The following is a 16,528-nucleotide window of genomic DNA, read 5'->3' on the forward strand; positions in this document are numbered from 1 at the left end:
GCTTGATCACTGGATGAAAGCTGGCAAGGGATGCCCCCGCCCTAACCTTGCAACATCAGAAATGGTGCTTGGCCCAATTCTCTATGCAAACACCTGACAGACTGGTGAGGGCATGGGACGCTGTGGATCCTCTTCATGGGAGGAAACTGTGACCCTGGCACCCTCCCTGGAGCTGCCCGGCCCCTGCCCTGTGATGGTCCTTCTCTGCCCCACCACCTCACCTTCATGACTTCTGTTCCTTCTGTTCCCAAGGAGCTCTCTCAAACAACCCCTTCTCCCATCAGCAACATGGGGCTCAGAGCTGTGGAGGAGGGGGCAGAGACAGCTTACCCTGGGGTTCTCAAAGGCTCCCTCCCCCAGGGTTGATCCAGTCCTCGGGAGAGCTGCAAAAGCCCCTGTTCTCTGAGCTCAAAGCTGCTGTGCCAGTGGCCTGTGTCCCTGTGCCCTCGCCTCATTGTGGGTGAGCCAGGTTGGCAAGCAGGATGTGAGGAAGCCCCAGACTTGAGTTCCAGCCCTACCACCTGCTTTGGGCTTCTGGGCTTTCTGGACCCCGGCTCCTCACTCCACATGAGCCAGGTCAGCCAACTCCTTTGGATTCGGCAGTGATGTGGCCATGAGTTAACAAGGGTACAAGCCAGGCCACTATCAGCGTGAGGCTTCTTGCTGTCCCTCTAAGTCCCTTCTACTACAGCTGGCGTCCTGCTGGGTGCTTACCTCACTGTGTCAAAGGGGACTAGAAATCCTGTGCCCAACTCTCTGGGGAATTCCATGACCAGACCACTTTCTCCCCATTTCCCAAAGCCCCCTCCCTCCCTTCTGCCTCTCTGTCCTCCCCTCCCACCTCAGCCCAGGCATAGGGCGTGGATAGAGGAGATTTTTGGCCCTAGAGAGTTTAGGTCGTTTCCCAGAGCCAGAGCAGGCCCAAGCTGGCCCGGGAGGTCCTGGCTAATCTGCCCATCACTACAGGTAAGAATTAGGATCAGAAATGACTGCAGGGGCCAGGCCCACGTGGGAGAAAGAGGAGCACTGTTGGGGGTTGTTGGTTTTATTCCAGAGCTTAATTGGTATAATTGCTCTCTCCTTCCTGCCAAGCATGGGTCTTCAGGATTGACTCCCCCACCTGCGGACCGGGAGTTGTTTCCAAAGTTGCTGGCGTCCCATCCCACCTGGCAGGCTCAGCAGCTGCTCCTGGGCGCCCTCACCACACCTCCGCATGGCAGGGCAGCTCAAGGCCCACTTAGGCCTGAGCCTGCCACAGAGCTCAGAGTGTGCCCTGGCTGGGTAGGGGAGGCCACTCTGCAATCATGGTGCCAACTGTTGGGGCCTCGAAGTCAGAGGACTTTGGGGGTGCAGAGAGGGGTGAGTAGCAGCTGCTGTTGCCCCTTCCCCTCCTGCTCCCTTCTGCATCCCTCCCTGTCACCTGGTGGCCAGCTCCTTTGCGGAGTCCTTGGGCCCCCTGGACAGCTCCCTTATTAGAGAGGAGCAGGACAGGGCGACTGGTGCTGGGCTGTGCTTTTTTTTTTTTTTTTAAAGATTTATTTTATTTTTATTGGAAAGGCAGATATACAGAAAGGAGAGACAGAGAGGAAGATCTTCTGATGATTCACTCCCCAGGCGGCCACAACAGCTGGAGCTGAACCAATCTGAAGCCAGGAGCCTCTTCCGGGTCTCCCACGTGGGTGCAGGGTCCCAAAGCCTTGGGCCGTCCTTGACTGCTTTCCCAGGCCACAAGCAGGAAGCTGGATGGGAAGCGGAGCTGCGGGGATTAGAACCAGCACCCATATGGGAACCCCGGGAGTGCAAGGCGAGGGCCTTAACCACTGTGCCATCGCGCTGGGCCCTGGGCTGTGCTTTTAACCCCCAAACAGTCCTGGGGTGGGCAGCTCACCAGCCCAAGGTTGAAGGCAGCTCATCTAGTAAGATCCAGTTTGGCCACACCAGCCAGGTGCCAGCCCCTGCCAGGTCCCCACACCCAGTGGGCACTGGGCCCTATGGAGTCAGCCTCTCAAGGAATCCTGAAATCTGTGTCCATTTCCCTCATTAACGCACACTCTGCCTTCTCCTTTAGGACCCTCACTCGCAAGAGGCTACATGCCCCTTCTTGTCTGAATACTATCTCCCCCAAGGGAGGCCAGTATAGGGATAACTTCTGTGTGACTCTGTGTTTAACTCAGGGCCCAGGAGTCCTGGAAAGCTAGACTACTGATGGGGATCTCCCCAGGCCCCCTGGGAAAGGTATGGGTATCTGTGGGTAGGCATGGGGAAAGGTGGGAGCCTGGACCTTCACCATGCTGGCATGCAGTATGGAGGCCAGAAACCCTTGATGGAGACTGCTGCCAGAGATAGGGGCTGTCCTGGTCTCCTGCAGCTTCCTTCTGTGCCTGTTCTGGCCAGGGACAGGGCTTATGCTCACTTGTTCAATCAGAAAGCCTCGTGCCGTGGCACCTGTGCAGGAAGGCACAAACGAACAAGTGTCCACTCTTCCTAGCGGTGCATTCTGAAGGATGCAAGCAAGACCTGCTCTTTGGGAATCCTGGCTGATAAGATCTAAGAACCAAGGCTGCCTAGGATGGCCCCATTAGCACCAAGTTGCCTGGGAACTTGGGCTGGAGCTCACAGCAAGACTGGGACCAGTGATCCATGGCCCACATACCCAGGAGCCAAGACCGGCGGGGGGGGGGGGGGCACATCTGCTGTAGCCATGGAAACCCAGGCCCGGCGGCATGCTTACACCATGGACTTCAGTCTGGCTTTCTCAAGGCATTGTGAGCCAGGGTCTCTGTCTTCTCAGTAGCTGATGCCTCTTGGACGTGGGCTCTGGGTAGACCTGTTGCCAGGACTTTGTGTAGGTGGGTACACTATCTTCTTGGGTCCTCTATGGATCTGATCTGGCCCCACTACCTGGGCCTGGAAACTCTGAGCATGTCTTCCCAACCAGACTCCTGGATGCTAGTCTCACACACCTGCACCATCCCAGAGAGGGGCATCCTAGACAGACTGCATTTTCAAGTCAAGGGGTAATGCCTGCTTTCCAAGAGACCCAGGACTAGGGTGAGGGCTGGCCAAACAAGGGCACTCTCTGGAGGGTTTCAGCACCTGGAGGTCAGGTATGCTGTGGGAGCAAGGTCATTCCTAATTGTAGTTTTGGTATGCCCTGGTCAGTTTACTGTAGCATCCTGTCCACCTGTGTTCCCCTCACCAAGAGCCAGGGGATTTGTGTCGGTGGTACCTGATGGCAGGGATGGCTCTGGTGAAATGCCATGGACGAGACAGAAACCTGGGAGGTGCCGTGAAAGAGTGGAAGCCAGGCCTGCCCACTCTGTGCTCACACCAATGCCCCCTTGGGTACAGCATTATGGGGCCTTGAGCCTGTGCAGAGGGCTGGGCTTTCCCTGGTTTGGGTGCCTTATGCCTGTGTGGGAGACCCCAGGCTCAGTGCCAATGCCCCATTCTAGACAGTTAGGTCCAGGAGTAGGTCCATGGTTGTAGGCCAGCCCATTGGGGTCCCCGGGGCTCACAGTATGGGATGATGATATCCCAAGTCCAAGTGGTGGACCAGGAAGCAGAATTAGTGGTAAATCAGCATAAGAGATGATGGCCTGGGCACCCTGAGAAGGTGGAGATGGGCAAGGCTCCTTGCCTTGCTGGGCTGCCAAAGTCTTCTAGAACTCATACAGGAACCTCCTGTGTCACCCTGGAATGTGTTGACAGGTTCCCCCACCATCTGTTTACCTGTGCTGAGAAAGCAGCAAATAAATCCCCATGGTGACCCACTGGGACCCCACATAGGTCACTACCCCAGCAAGAAACCTCAGGAGCTTGGCAGAGGCAAGGAAGAAGGGGGTGGGCAGGATTGGGAGGAAAGACATCACAGTCAGAACAGAAATGGATTTGGAAGCCTGAGGCTCCTGGCGGTGGAGGGGCAGGGAGGGGGACGGAGGGGAGGAGATGCAGGATATTTACAAATGACCCATGGGCTCCACCTTGGGGCTGAGAGTAAGAGCTGGGGTCCCGAACAGAAATGGCTGCACATATGTTGGCAGTGAAAAACTGGGCAAACGGAGACTCTAAGATGGACTATGTCAATCAGAGGATTCTTCAGCGACCTATTGTGCTTGGAATGGCGAGTTTGGCAGCAATTCATAACCGTTGAACTATCAAAACCACTTGAGCAAGACCCTTGGAGCATACCCCACATCAGGGACCTGGGGAGGGTGGGAGACTGGGTAGGGCTTCTCCCTTTATCTCCCCCTTTACCCCAGATACGTGAAAAAACAATGTGGAAATAATAGTCTTACCCACTTTCCTGTAGCCCTTGAACCTTTTTACCCTAATTAACTATGTAAAGATTGTCAAAAATAAAGAAAAGAAATGACTGCAGATTGGCGTGGGAGCCAAATAGGGGAGCCTAGGTGGGGAGGTGTAGAACACAGCATGAGTGGGAGTGGCCAAGTCTCAGTTCAGGTTCCAGACTACCATCCACAGCTCCACTGGGGGCCTGCCTGGCCCCACACAGCCCCAGTACCTGGTCTGCCTCTTGTCCCTAATTGACCCCTCTCCATCCTCTCTTCCACCAGGCGCCTAGATGCCAACCTCATCTCCCTGGTCCCGGAGAAGAGCTTTGAAGGGCTGTCCTCCCTTCGCCACCTCTGGCTGGATGACAACGCGCTCACCGACATCCCTGTCAGGGCCCTCAACAGCCTTCCCGCCCTGCAGGCCATGACCCTGGCCCTTAACCGCATCCGCCACGTCCCAGACTACGCCTTCCAGAACCTCACCAGCCTCGTAGTGCTGTGAGTGCTGTCCTGGCCAGGTCCTGCTGAGGATCCTGGCTATAGGCTTGCTTGAATGACACTGGCAGCCCTCTGGCTTGGCTTGTCTCTGTGTTGCTGAAATTTTTGGTCCCTGGATTGCCCCTGTTGACTATGTGGGGTTATCATGAGGCACCATGACGTGAGAGCTCCAAAAACACTCTGAGAGTTATGAAAAAGTTGGGGTTCTCTAATTAGAAAACAGGAATTGGGCTATTAGTTTCTCATTGTGCCAATATAATAACTATACCGTGCTAATTGGAATGTAAATCAGAAATTGCTTAAATCATTTCTACCATATGGGATGCAGTCATACGCTTTGGCACAGGGGCAGGATGAATTCATCTCTTATTTCCCAGGCCCAAAGACGGGAAGAAAAACCATGACTGTTAATTAGATGGCAGCACCCCGTCAGGGTAATTACCTGGGCGATAGCATCCTGGCAGGAATTGGGGGCTGGGGTTAACTTTGCCTTCCTAGTGGGAACTAAAAGTGCAAATTAGCTTCCAGCTAATTGCTGTGAACGATTGGTAAGTTCATAGGGTAATTACTGAGGGCTTGGAGGTCACGTGTAATTGCTTAGGGTTGCACGCTAATTGCTGCAGGAACCTGGCTCAGGGACACACGTGTTACTGACTGTGTTGGTGGCAAACAGCCTTCTCCGCCTTTGGGTATCTAAGGGTTGCAGCTGCAAGATGGCAGCATCTGCCAGTTTGCCTAATTCTGGATGAGTGGAGACCCGACTTGGATTGTTCTGAGGGTCACTTTCAGCTACAACACTCTCTTTCTGGGAGTCTGTGGGGAATCTACATGAAATGCATGGACTGGGGTGGCTGGTTCTAGCATTGGGGAGAGCCCTGTGACTTTGTGAGGGAATAAGGCCAGGTCCCTGTGAAGGATGTGGCACATGGACAAATGAGATCTAACAAAATGCAGCTGCAGCAGGTGCTTGCAAAGCCCAGTGTGGGCCGTGGAGGTGTCCCAACAGGGGTAGATCCAGCTGCTACACAGTAGGATTTCTATGGGGGATGGTCAGTGATGATGTGGGTAGCTCAGACTACAGCTGCACTGTTGAGAGTAGCACAGGTACCATGGGGAAGCCAAACAACCTTGGGTGATGGGGGCAGGGGGACCCATGGAGGAGAGAATTTTGGCCCTCCGACATGGGTGTGTGAGGCAAGCAGGGGGGCCCCAGAGCATTCCAAGCAGTCATCAAGGCAGATACAAGGAGAAAAGCCAGGCTGGCTGCATGTGGATGGGCAGCGCAGCAGGAACTGAGTCTCACACAGGCCATGGGATGGATGATGGAGGGCAGCGAGGGAATCTGGGAACCCCCAAGATCAGTGTGAGAAGTTTGGTATTGATCTGCTAGCAGGAGATTTTAAGGGTTTCAGGCAAGGCCCAAGAGAGAATTTCAGGAAGATGAAGGAAGGGTGGGAAGGAAGGTCCTTTGGAGACACACAGCCTAGGGAGGAAGCAGCAGGTATAGCTAGGAGGGAGGGATACTTTGCAGAAAGAGTTGATAGGAGCTACAGGCTTCTCAAGGATGAAAGACCCTAAGGTTAGGGCTGGCTTCAAGCCAGGGAATGCCTGGGCCTGAAAGCCAGGCGGCTAGCAATGGATGGCTAAGGGGGCCACTGAGGATGAGTGCCCAGGATGCCAGATTTTCAACCTAGCCAAGATGGACTTGGCTCTTGGATGGGATAGGGAGAGAGAGGCTTCTAGCAAGAAGTGACCTGCACAGAGGAGAGGAAGCCAGGGCACTGTGTAGAGGCCATGCTACCAGAAGGGCCAGGAGGCAGGCAGGAAAGACAAAGGCTGCCAGGGGGCCAGGAAGCTGGGGAGGGTGACTGTGCGCAGGAGCTCTGTAGAGGAATCTGGGCGGGCAGCATGGGGTAGGTGTGAGGGCCATGGGACATGAGTGCCCCTTGTGGAGGGGAGGCAAGTTCAGTCCCAGAAGACAGAGGAGCAGGTGGGCAGGGAAGGAGAAGCAGACGGGAGCTCTCTTTACCTTGCCCCAGGCCTGCCTGCCATGGCCTTTGGCTCTCAACAGCCTTGAGGGTTGAGAGGGCCAGCCTGATTTCTACCCCTTGTTACTGATTTCCTCTTTCTGCCTGAAGATGCTTTTTTAAATTCTCAAACTTTAATAGTTCCACTCAACTATGTCACAGTGAAGCCTATTCTGCATCCAATCTCCTTAGCACAATGTTGGCTTTGAGCTACGGGTTCCATTCTTCCTTTATCTTGAAGACTTTTTCTGACAGCGTCTGAGAGCACCTGCAGTCTCCGTTCTGGAGTCTGTCTAGGGGACATCTGTGTCCAAGTGTGGAGTCACCTCTGGTGGTTTTAATCTTTCTGTCTTATTCCTCCATGTGAGCCATCACTGTCTGAGACTCTACACTGGCAGCTTCAGTGTTCTGGTTTCTTTCTATTTCAAATGCTTTGGCTTGTTTTTTGAAATAATATAGCTTTGGTTGCCAATTTACTTCCTTACCCTACCATGTTGTTCTCCTTTTCATCAAAGCATTTTGGCCTCTGTTGTATGGAAGGCGATTGTGATTAACTTCCTCTGTTCCCCTCATCAGCTCTGCTGTCTTCTCAGCCTGGAACCCAACCTGTCCATTGCATCTTCCCTTTGCCTCTGCTGTGGGCCGTGGTCTTTCCTAGGAACTGAGTCCTTGTTTCTGTCCTCTCGCTTTGGGCTGCCTCTCTCTGGGCCCTGGTCATTCTCACCCTGATGACAGTCTGTGGACCAAGCCCTGGGAAATGATAGGCCCTTTTCTGTACCTGGTACGGTGGTGGAGGCAGGAGGTATGCTCTGAGGAAATGCCCAGCTCTGTCCACCCAGGCTGTATGAGTTCACGTCTACCTGCCAATGCCCTTGAATGGCAGTGAGGAATTCAACTTTCCCTTCCACCTGTCCCTTTGAGAAGCTGTGAGCAAGGAGGAAGGAGGAGACCTGCATCTCTTCATGTTTGCTGGCTTTGGGAGAATTCTCATCCAGATTCTGGAGGAGGAGTCTGCGGAGGAACTAGCTCCATGCCTCAAGGCTGCCCTTTCCCACATGCATGCGCGTGTAGCACGAGTAATTCCCTTCCTCACTTTGTGGCTCTTGGTGGTGTCTGCGGTGTACACCAGCATCTGTTTTAGGCACTGAGAATAGGAAAATCTGTCACTTCTTTTCAAATAACTATCCAGGCTGATGTCCCACCTCTCCCCAGTGGTCTGCCTTGCTTTGCCAAGCCCTTCATGGACATAGCAGGCTGGACCCCACTGGCATGGTGCTGATTCTGTCAGTGTACCTGTCATCCAAGATCCTGCTGTGGGTCACCGCCTGCATGCAGTCTCCCTTGGTGCTTGTGGCCTCGCCAGCCTTGCTGATCTCTGAGCTTGTCTGCAGCCCTCTCCCATTGTAACGAAAGCTTGGCCTCTAATTGTATGTTGTCTGGAGTGGTTTCCTCTTGGCTCCTGTAAGTATGCCTGGCCACTGAGTCAGGCAGGCTGGGTCCTGGGGAAAGCCTCAGACGCGAACCGCTCTGACCTCAGGCCTCTCTCCTGCGTGCAGGAGACATATGCTTAAGTCCTCTTCCGTGTCACTCCTCCCTGCTCCCTTCCAGCCCTGGCAACCACATCTGGAAGTTGGTCATCTATTCATGCCCTGTCACCACTGTCCTGCCCACACTGCCGCATGCTTGGTCTTCCCACCAGGGGCTCCAGTGCTGTGGGTACCCCATCTGATGCATCTCTCTCTCTTCTGCAGACACCTGCACAACAACCGCATCCAGCGCCTGGGACCCCACAGTTTTGCAGGGCTGCACAACCTGGAGACACTGTGAGTACTGGTGGCAGTGTTGTTGCAGGGTGGGGGTGCTGGACAGAAGGACAGGCTAACAGGACAGGAATGCTGGGACCTGGCCCCACACCTGCTCCCCAACCTGCCCTGCCCCTGTGCGTTCCTCCTACAGATGGGTAAAGTGTGCCTCTGAGAGTTGAGGGCTGCCCAAAAAGTGGGCACACCAGCCCCTGCCAGCAGGGACCACCAAAATAGTGACAACTTCAGATGCACCTGGGAGGAACATGGAAGGGCTGGTGGAATTAGGTTATGGAGCCTGGAGCTGGAGGGCTCCATGTGGGGCTGAGCTGACTCGATGGCAGTTTGGATATCTGTTGAAGGGTGGCTGTTGACAGAAGGGAGGGCCATGCTGCAGACTGATGCTGGCCCCAGTTGCCAGCATATCTAAGTAGCTCAATGATTAATGAGGAGATGGCCCATTCAGCATTCCAACCTAACTATAAATAGCACCCAGGCTGTTGACTCTTGAAATGCCGTATTATTCACACATCACCATCCTGGAATTTGGTGAAGGTCAGATGGCACCGGAATGTGCCTCATTCTGGCTGTGGAGCCATGCCAGCCCCACCACTGAGCGGGCCTGTGAGCCCCAGCTGAGCAGACAACTGACCCGGTTTTGTAAGTGTGGCTAGCCATGCCAGCTGGGGTCCCTCACTCCCAAGAGGCAGCTGGCTGCCACGGCCACCTGGTGCAGCCTGGGAGGGGACACCGGAGAGAAGAGTCCAGTTCATCAAGTGTGAGCCACCATGGTTGCAGACGGCTCATGGTGTCAGGGCATGGTGGTGGGTCCTCTTGGCTACGTCCCTACATCTCCCCCTTTTCCTCTCCACTAAGTGTCCCAAGGAGTGGCTCCCAAAGGGAGAGGATTTTGAGGATCCAGAGCAGTAGAAGCATACATCAGAGGTGGGCAGTGGTCTGGGAGCAGCTGCAAAGTCTATGCCAGGAGGGAGTGGTGGTGTAGGGGTGGCGACACTGAGAACAGATCCTCCTCCTGGCCTGTGGGAGACCCACTGATGTGTCGGTTCAGCCTGAGGGAGGATAAAGCCAGCTTGGCTGTCCCATGATCCACTACCTGCAGCTGAGCAGTTATGGGGGAGTGGGCATGGGGCAACATGTCCCCAGCCTGCAGCCTGAAAAGCTGGACCCTCTCCCTGCCACTGCATGTGATCTGGGCTCTGGGCCCCACACTGTCGCAGTTACAGGCAGCCAGGCAGTCTGGCCCCCTCTGTGCAGGGAAGACTGATGGCCAAGAGGTGGCATGGCCCCCAACCCCAAGTTGCTACCCAAGCCAGGGCAGAGCACTCTCAGGGGTATTAGCAAAAGCAGAGTGAGGCCTTAGGCGGGTGCCCCACATGCTGTGTTGCCTTTGTGAGTCCAGTTTGTGCTAAAGAGAAGGCCTAGGACTGGAGGTCAGTACCTCCCTGTTGCCTCAGGAGAAACAGAGCTTTGGGGCCATGTATGTACCAGCAGGGCTGGTGGGTGGGAGGGCATCCCGGTCAGCAGCCCCCAGAGTGGGGGTGTCAGCTCTGCTGGGAACTCAGGTGGAGAAGGGTGCATACGCCAGGCATGGGCTGGCAACTCTCAAAAGCCAGCAAGCAGCTGTTTTCTTCCCTGCTGGGGCACGCTGCCTAATTCTTTCTCAATTAGCCGCTGGAGGCTGCACAGGGCACTTGGCTCAGCTGGCATTGGCTGACTTACAGAGCAAGCCTGCCGCTAAGCACCCGCTCGCTGTCCCTTTCATCTTCAGGAGAGCTTGGCTCTGTCACACAGAGCCCAGGGCTTGCACCCACTTTACAGATGGGCAAGCCAAGGCTCAGAGATGAGAACATACCCTTGCCCCTGGCTCTGCCACTTTCCACTGTGGAGGTAGAGTGGGCTGATGGCAAAGACCCTGGGCATCAAAACACCTGAGCGACCATTCTGTCCTATCTGCTACCTGATCTTGGGCAAGTCACTTGAGTCCTCAAGACTGTTTTCTGTCAGCAGGGCAGGGCTCCAGCGTTGCGTGTGGCTCAGCAGCGAGAGGATGTGTGTGATGTCCCCCTGGAGCCCGGCAAGCTCAGGCTCCTCTCCCCAGTCCCTCCATCTCAACAGCACCCCTTTCTTCTCCACCCTCGAGGGCCAAGTCCTTCTTCCAACTTTTGATCTCAGATTCCAAAGGAGGTGGGGGTTGGTGGGGAGTGTGTATTCTGGATCCTCTCTCATCCCCAGAGCGTTTGCTGGGGAGCCTGCAGGGGACACCAGATGTGGAGGGGGAGGAGCGGCCGGGAGAATAAAGGGAGAGAAGAGCGAGAGTTTAACCTGTTAATTGTTGCATAATTGGCACAAGTCCGCAGCCTTCCCTCTTACCTATTACGCAGAAGCTTTCATGTGAGCCTCTCACAGCAAGGGTATTTCTCCCTCAGGCCCCGTAAATCTTTACCACTTACACCTCTCTCATCTCCGGGCGGCAAAAGGAAGATCAAACCCTCAGTGGCTGGGGGCTGTGGCTTGGCTCCTCCGCAGACGTTTCGGAGGGGAGTGGGCCCCCAACCCTTACCCACCTGGGGAGGAGGGGCCAGGTGCGGGCCCGTGCATGTGCGGTCACACTGGCGCCCTGACTGTACACACGCCAAGCCCTCCCGGATGCTCCTCTGCCCAGGATGGGGCTGCCCCCTGCAAACACACCTGTGTGTACCTCAGGCCAGGCTGCCTACCTTCCAGCCCAGTTCTGCTCATGCTAACTGGGTCAGACCAAGCAAGTCCTTGGGAGCCTCTGTCTCTTTATTGATGCATTGGGCTGCCCCAAAGGTGACGAGTCAGCGAAACACAAACAAGTTCTTTGACTCCCAAAGGGCCACTAGATCCTAGAGATCTGGGCAAGGCTCAATGGCCAGCTGCTGTTTGACCTCTCTGCCACCGAGCAGCAGACTTGCTGCGGGCCCCAGGAGTGCTCCGAGGAAGCCCGACCTCCCAGGAAGGAGGGTCCTGGGACATTTCTTCTGACGTAGTCGTCACCACTCCAGACCTTGCCAAGAGACTTCAGCCCCGGGACAGACAGAACGTGCCCTGTCCTGCACCCTCCCCCCAACTCCTCTCTATGCCACTAATGAGCATGGCCCCCACAGTGTGGGAAATTCTCCATCATAGCTGGATGGTCTGGCCCTAGCCTGAGAAGTAGGATCGCACAGATCTGAGGCAAGAAGCTGAGTTTCTACAGCTCCTGTGTGTTGGGCACCTGCTGGTAGCTGTGCCTTCTGCTCAGTCCTGCGTTACTTCCTGGCCCAACAGCTCCCTGGGAGGTTCGATCAAGAACAGGCCTTCCCTGATTGGGCTGACAGACAAGGGGAAGGTCAGCCTGGGAGGGTTCCTGCAGGAGAGCTCAGGACTTGGCCCCAAGTGCCTGGGTCCCCAGATCAGCAGGCTTGGGAAAGTTGGTCCAGCCCCACAGCTAGTGACCCCAAAATCTCAACCATGTTTAACCATACTGTTCTTGTAAACAATCACAAGTGGTCCAGTAATCCCAGTGGGTCAGTCCTGAGGTTGGGAACCTGCCTGTGGGCATTGTTGCTAAAAGCCAGCCAAGATCTGAACAATGGAGCCTCCTCTCCCTCGGCCAGCACCATGGTTCAGAGGCTCACCATAACCTCATTAAACATACCAGGATGCCCAGAACTCGGTGCTGCTGGAGGAGAACCTGTGGCCTGAGCAACAGCAGAAGCCTCCCAGCCCCACACTTGCTCCCATTCTGGATCAGGACTAGCACCTAACAGGGCTCTGGGAGGACAGGGCAGGAGTCAGGGAACTCTGGCTTGTCGTATGGAATTGCACCTGTGGCAGTCAGCGCCCTGAGCACCTGCTTCAGCTGAGCATGTTCACTCTGCCCGCAGCTCGCTGACACACCAGTGTCCACAGGCTGCGTTCTAAGCACACTCTGACATGGTCCTGAAAGTAGCCTCTTGCTCCTGGGGCCTGCTGCTGCTCAAGCTTGGCTGGGGACTGAAAACCACACCGGAGGTTTTTCCAGAGATCCAGGTGTGCATGCTGGGCTTGACTGGGCGGACTGATATTTACATCTTGGCTGTGCCACCAGCATGTGACACGTGTAAGTCACCTGCCCTCTCAAGAGCTTGAACTGCCACAAGGACAGACTGGGGCGGATGTTCCACAATGTGGAGAATGGTGGCAAGTCCTTGAATTAGGTGAGACAGCTTTGTGCAGTGTCTGAGTGTGGGTGTTCCATCTCTGTTGGCGTTCTCATCCTTGTTCTCCCACTTGCCTGGTGGGACTTTCTCTCTCTCTCTCTCTCTCTCTCTCACACACACACACACACACACACACACACTTACGAGGCACTTGGGGGCTTAAAGAAGCAGCATCAGGTTTTCAAGGCCAGAAATTCAAATGCAGGTGTCGGTAGGGGTGGTTCCTCCTGTGGGACCTGAGCGTGTTCACACTCTGGCACTCTCCTGGCACCTGCTGGGCTTAGCATTCCTTTGCTGTAGACCTGTGCCAGCATCTTCATCTGGCCCTGTTTTCCGGCTCTGTCTTCTGTGTGTCTCTTCCTCCTCTTCTCGAGGACACCCTTGTCATTGGACTTACAGCTCTTTTTGTTTATCCATGGTGGCTTCAAGAGCCTTCCCTTCCTTCTGCCAAGGTCCCCTTTGCCAGAGGGTCCCATTCATAGGTGTAAGGGTCAGGGCAGGATGGAGTTCAATGGGAACCATTCAAGCTTTACATCTGAGGCTGCGTGGCAGAACCTCAGGGGCAGAGGTATAGATAAGTCCATTTCCAAGTCCTGGTCTCCTGGCTAATGATATTCCCTGCAGCTAAGGGACTGGGCATGCTTTCCCAAAGGCCGTCTCCTCTCATTACACATTTATTCCTCTAATGGCGGAACTGAGGCCTCTCATGATGCAGCTGGGCCACTGAGGCAGAGAGCAGCTGGCGTGCCAAGGCTGCCCAGCTGATTATGAGCCAGATTTTTTTTTTGCCTTGGCCCTACATCAGCCCATCACATCACACTGCCTCTGGAGGCTAAGAATCGAGAAACTTTCTCCTTTCCAGTTCCTAATCATCTTACATTTGTGGGCTTATTAGCTGCAAATTTGTGGGTTTTTGTGGCTTATAGAGGAATTTATTATTCCGTATAAAACTTTTCTTTCTGGCTTCTCCTGCAGAACCACTAATGACTTTGAACAGGCGTAACATTGAGCTGCCCAATGAGTTTGTCCTGTGTTCTGTGACCGTGACGAGTCATTAATAGTTCCTTCTAGCACACTTTTTCTCCTACTGTCCTGGCACTGGGGGAAACCCAAGGTCATGGCTTTTGCGGCTGCAGACTCCTCCTCCCTTGCTACTGGTGAGGCCACATCCACCTCTCACCCTTGAACTCCCACCCCCACCCCTTGCACCCTAACTAGCCTGTGTGGAGTGGGGAGAGGCGGACGGGTCTGCAGAGGGAAAGCTGGGCCACAGGCTCCTTAACACATTCCCGGGAGAGGAAGCTGAGCCGGCCAGGTCTGGCCAGCACATGTCTGTAGCAGTGACACCCTCTTTTTGTGTCTTCCGATCTGCCTATTCTGTCATTCCATCTTGGGCTTCTAGTATATTCTACACCATCATTCTAGCCCCTCCCTGGGGAGACTTTGGTGAAAACCAGAATGCAGCTCCTGTAATCACCCAGACACATCCAAGGTCACAAGTCCTCTGTTTTTGAACCTAGCACTAATGCACTACTCCCGGCATGTCTGACCTTGTCACCCCAAGCCCCTAGCCTGTGTGCTACAGCAGTCACATCTGCTTCTGCTCCTTCCTTCTGTGCTATGTCTGGGTTCTCACCTTTCATGCCTTGGCCTCCAGCCCGGGCCTACCCTTGAACTCCAGGCTGATGTATCCAAACGCCTTCCCTGCAGTCTCCCTCGGATGTTGGCCAGACATTCAGCCTGTACTCAAGAGTCCCTCCCCCCCCCCCCTCAATCCATCCCACTAGAGGTTTCCCTGATAGAGTAGCAAGGGCATCCGGGCCCTGCACTTATTCAGGGACAACCCTTAGAGCTCTCCCCAGTGTACCTTCCTCTCACCTCCCTATCCGAGCCATCAGATGCTCCAGCAGCTCCATCCTCAAAGCACCTGAAGACTCTGAGCCCAGCATACCCATTCCATGGTCTAGACCATAGACATGTCTTCACCCAGTAGTAGCTGGGACTGAAACCAGGAGCCAGACCCCTAACCCAGGCCTCCCATGTGGGTGGCAGAGCCCATTGAAGTGAGCTGCTTCTGCTGCCTTCCATGGCCTGCACCATCAGGAAGCTGGAGGCATACTCCAGAGCTGGGTATTGGTGGCCTTGGGCACCCTAATCAGCTTTTAACCACCAGACTAACCATGCTCCCTAAGGTGACTCTTGAATCACAAATCAAAACCCCCCCGTTCAGAGCCCTCCAGTATTTCCTCACCTGCCGTGCTTCCTTGGGCCTCCAGCACCCAGCTTCTCTGCAAGGTTCTGCTTACATCCGGAGGACTGGGTCCCGTCCTGGGTATCCTGCTTGCAGAGCCTTTCCTGGGGAAGGTGGTAGGAAAAGAAAACCCCTGTGGAACACAACTCTGAGAACAGGTGAGAGCCTTGGGTGGGAGGGTGTGTGAGGGAGACATAATAATCACTTTTTGGAGGACACGTGCACGTGTTCCGTGGTCTTCCAGATGACTGGATGAAGGCTAGGGTTGCAGAGTTCCATCGATTAGGGTAGGGAAGGCTTCCTCCATGGCAGAAAAGCCCGCCAGTGGCAGCCCTGCACCTCTGGCTCAGTCCAGAAGCTGGCTTCCAGAGATGGTTTTTGCTCCTGTGTATCTCCCTTCCCGTGCCAGGCTTCTGTGGGCTCAGGTGTTTCATTAAGGCAGGGCAAGGTGTAATCTGGATATCAGAGAATCAGCAGCCTTCATTAAAGCCAACATGACTGATGCTTCAGGTCTGTTCTGAACGCTGTCTCTGGCAAGGAGGGAGAGTGTAGGTGGAGAGAGGGTGTGTCTGCTGCTCACCATAGAAACTGATGACAATTTTACTAATTGCTGCATTTGTGAATGGGTGGCCTTTTATGTAGCTTGTTTGGAAGGTAAAACAATGCTATTAGTCATAAAGTTTGTGTAGGTTCCCCACTCACCGAGTCATCTGCCCCGAGCACATGGAGTCAGAGGCTGAGTCTGTGTGTGCTGGATGGGTAGAGCAATTAAGACCTACACTCATTATACGTCCTTGCCTTTGTTCCAGGCCTCTGCCACATCAGTGGCTGGGAGTTTACAACCTACCAGAAATCTCAGTGTTTTGTGTTCCAGCCTGGAAGCCAAGCTCACCCACATTCCCCACCCCCACTTCCTTGTGCTCTTATCTGTAATCTGGTAGTAAACACAAATATTAGCCTTGAGAATCAAAATGTAACTGGAAGCCCAATTAATGCTGCTTATCCTCCTTAACTGCTGGGAAAAGCTCATAGGCCAGTGCATGTGCCTCCTGTGGCAGCAACCAATGAATGAAGAGTCTGCTCCAGTCTACAGCATCTAGAGCAAAGAGCTGGCACTATTTGAACACTTGTTTTGGCTGGTCTCTGGACCAGGTGAACAGAGCACCCTTGTGTGATGGGGCATCCCCTAGTTAGAGCTCAGGAAGCCAGCCAAGAAGGCCAGGCGCCTTGTTCAAGGTGATCCTGTTGGTACACCGAAGGTAGGACTACTTTGTCTATCCCTCTCTTTCTAAAGATTTGTTTTATTTATTTGAAAGGCAGACTGACAGAGAGAGAGAGAGATCTTCCATCCATTGGTTCACTTCCCAAATGGTTCAATAGCTGGGGATACAGCAGATTGAGAGCAGGAACATGGGAAAACTTCTGCATC

General features: G+C 54.4%; 1 protein-coding gene across 1 annotated transcript in view; it reads left to right on the forward strand.

The window, feature by feature from the left end:
* Positions 1 to 16,528, forward strand: part of LGR6 (leucine rich repeat containing G protein-coupled receptor 6) — a 100,544-nt gene that overhangs the window by 55,384 nt on the left and 28,632 nt on the right. The window contains exons 5-6 of the mRNA XM_040985786.1: positions 4,578 to 4,793; positions 8,572 to 8,643. Of these exons, the coding sequence (XP_040841720.1) occupies positions 4,578 to 4,793; positions 8,572 to 8,643 (288 nt within the window). The remainder of the gene's footprint in view (positions 1 to 4,577; positions 4,794 to 8,571; positions 8,644 to 16,528) is intronic.

The sequence above is a fragment of the Ochotona curzoniae genome, unplaced genomic scaffold (assembly GCF_017591425.1).
Source record: "Ochotona curzoniae isolate NIBS_2020 unplaced genomic scaffold, NIBS_Ocur_1.0 contig_430, whole genome shotgun sequence".
In the NCBI taxonomy this organism is placed as follows: Eukaryota; Metazoa; Chordata; class Mammalia; order Lagomorpha; family Ochotonidae; genus Ochotona; species Ochotona curzoniae.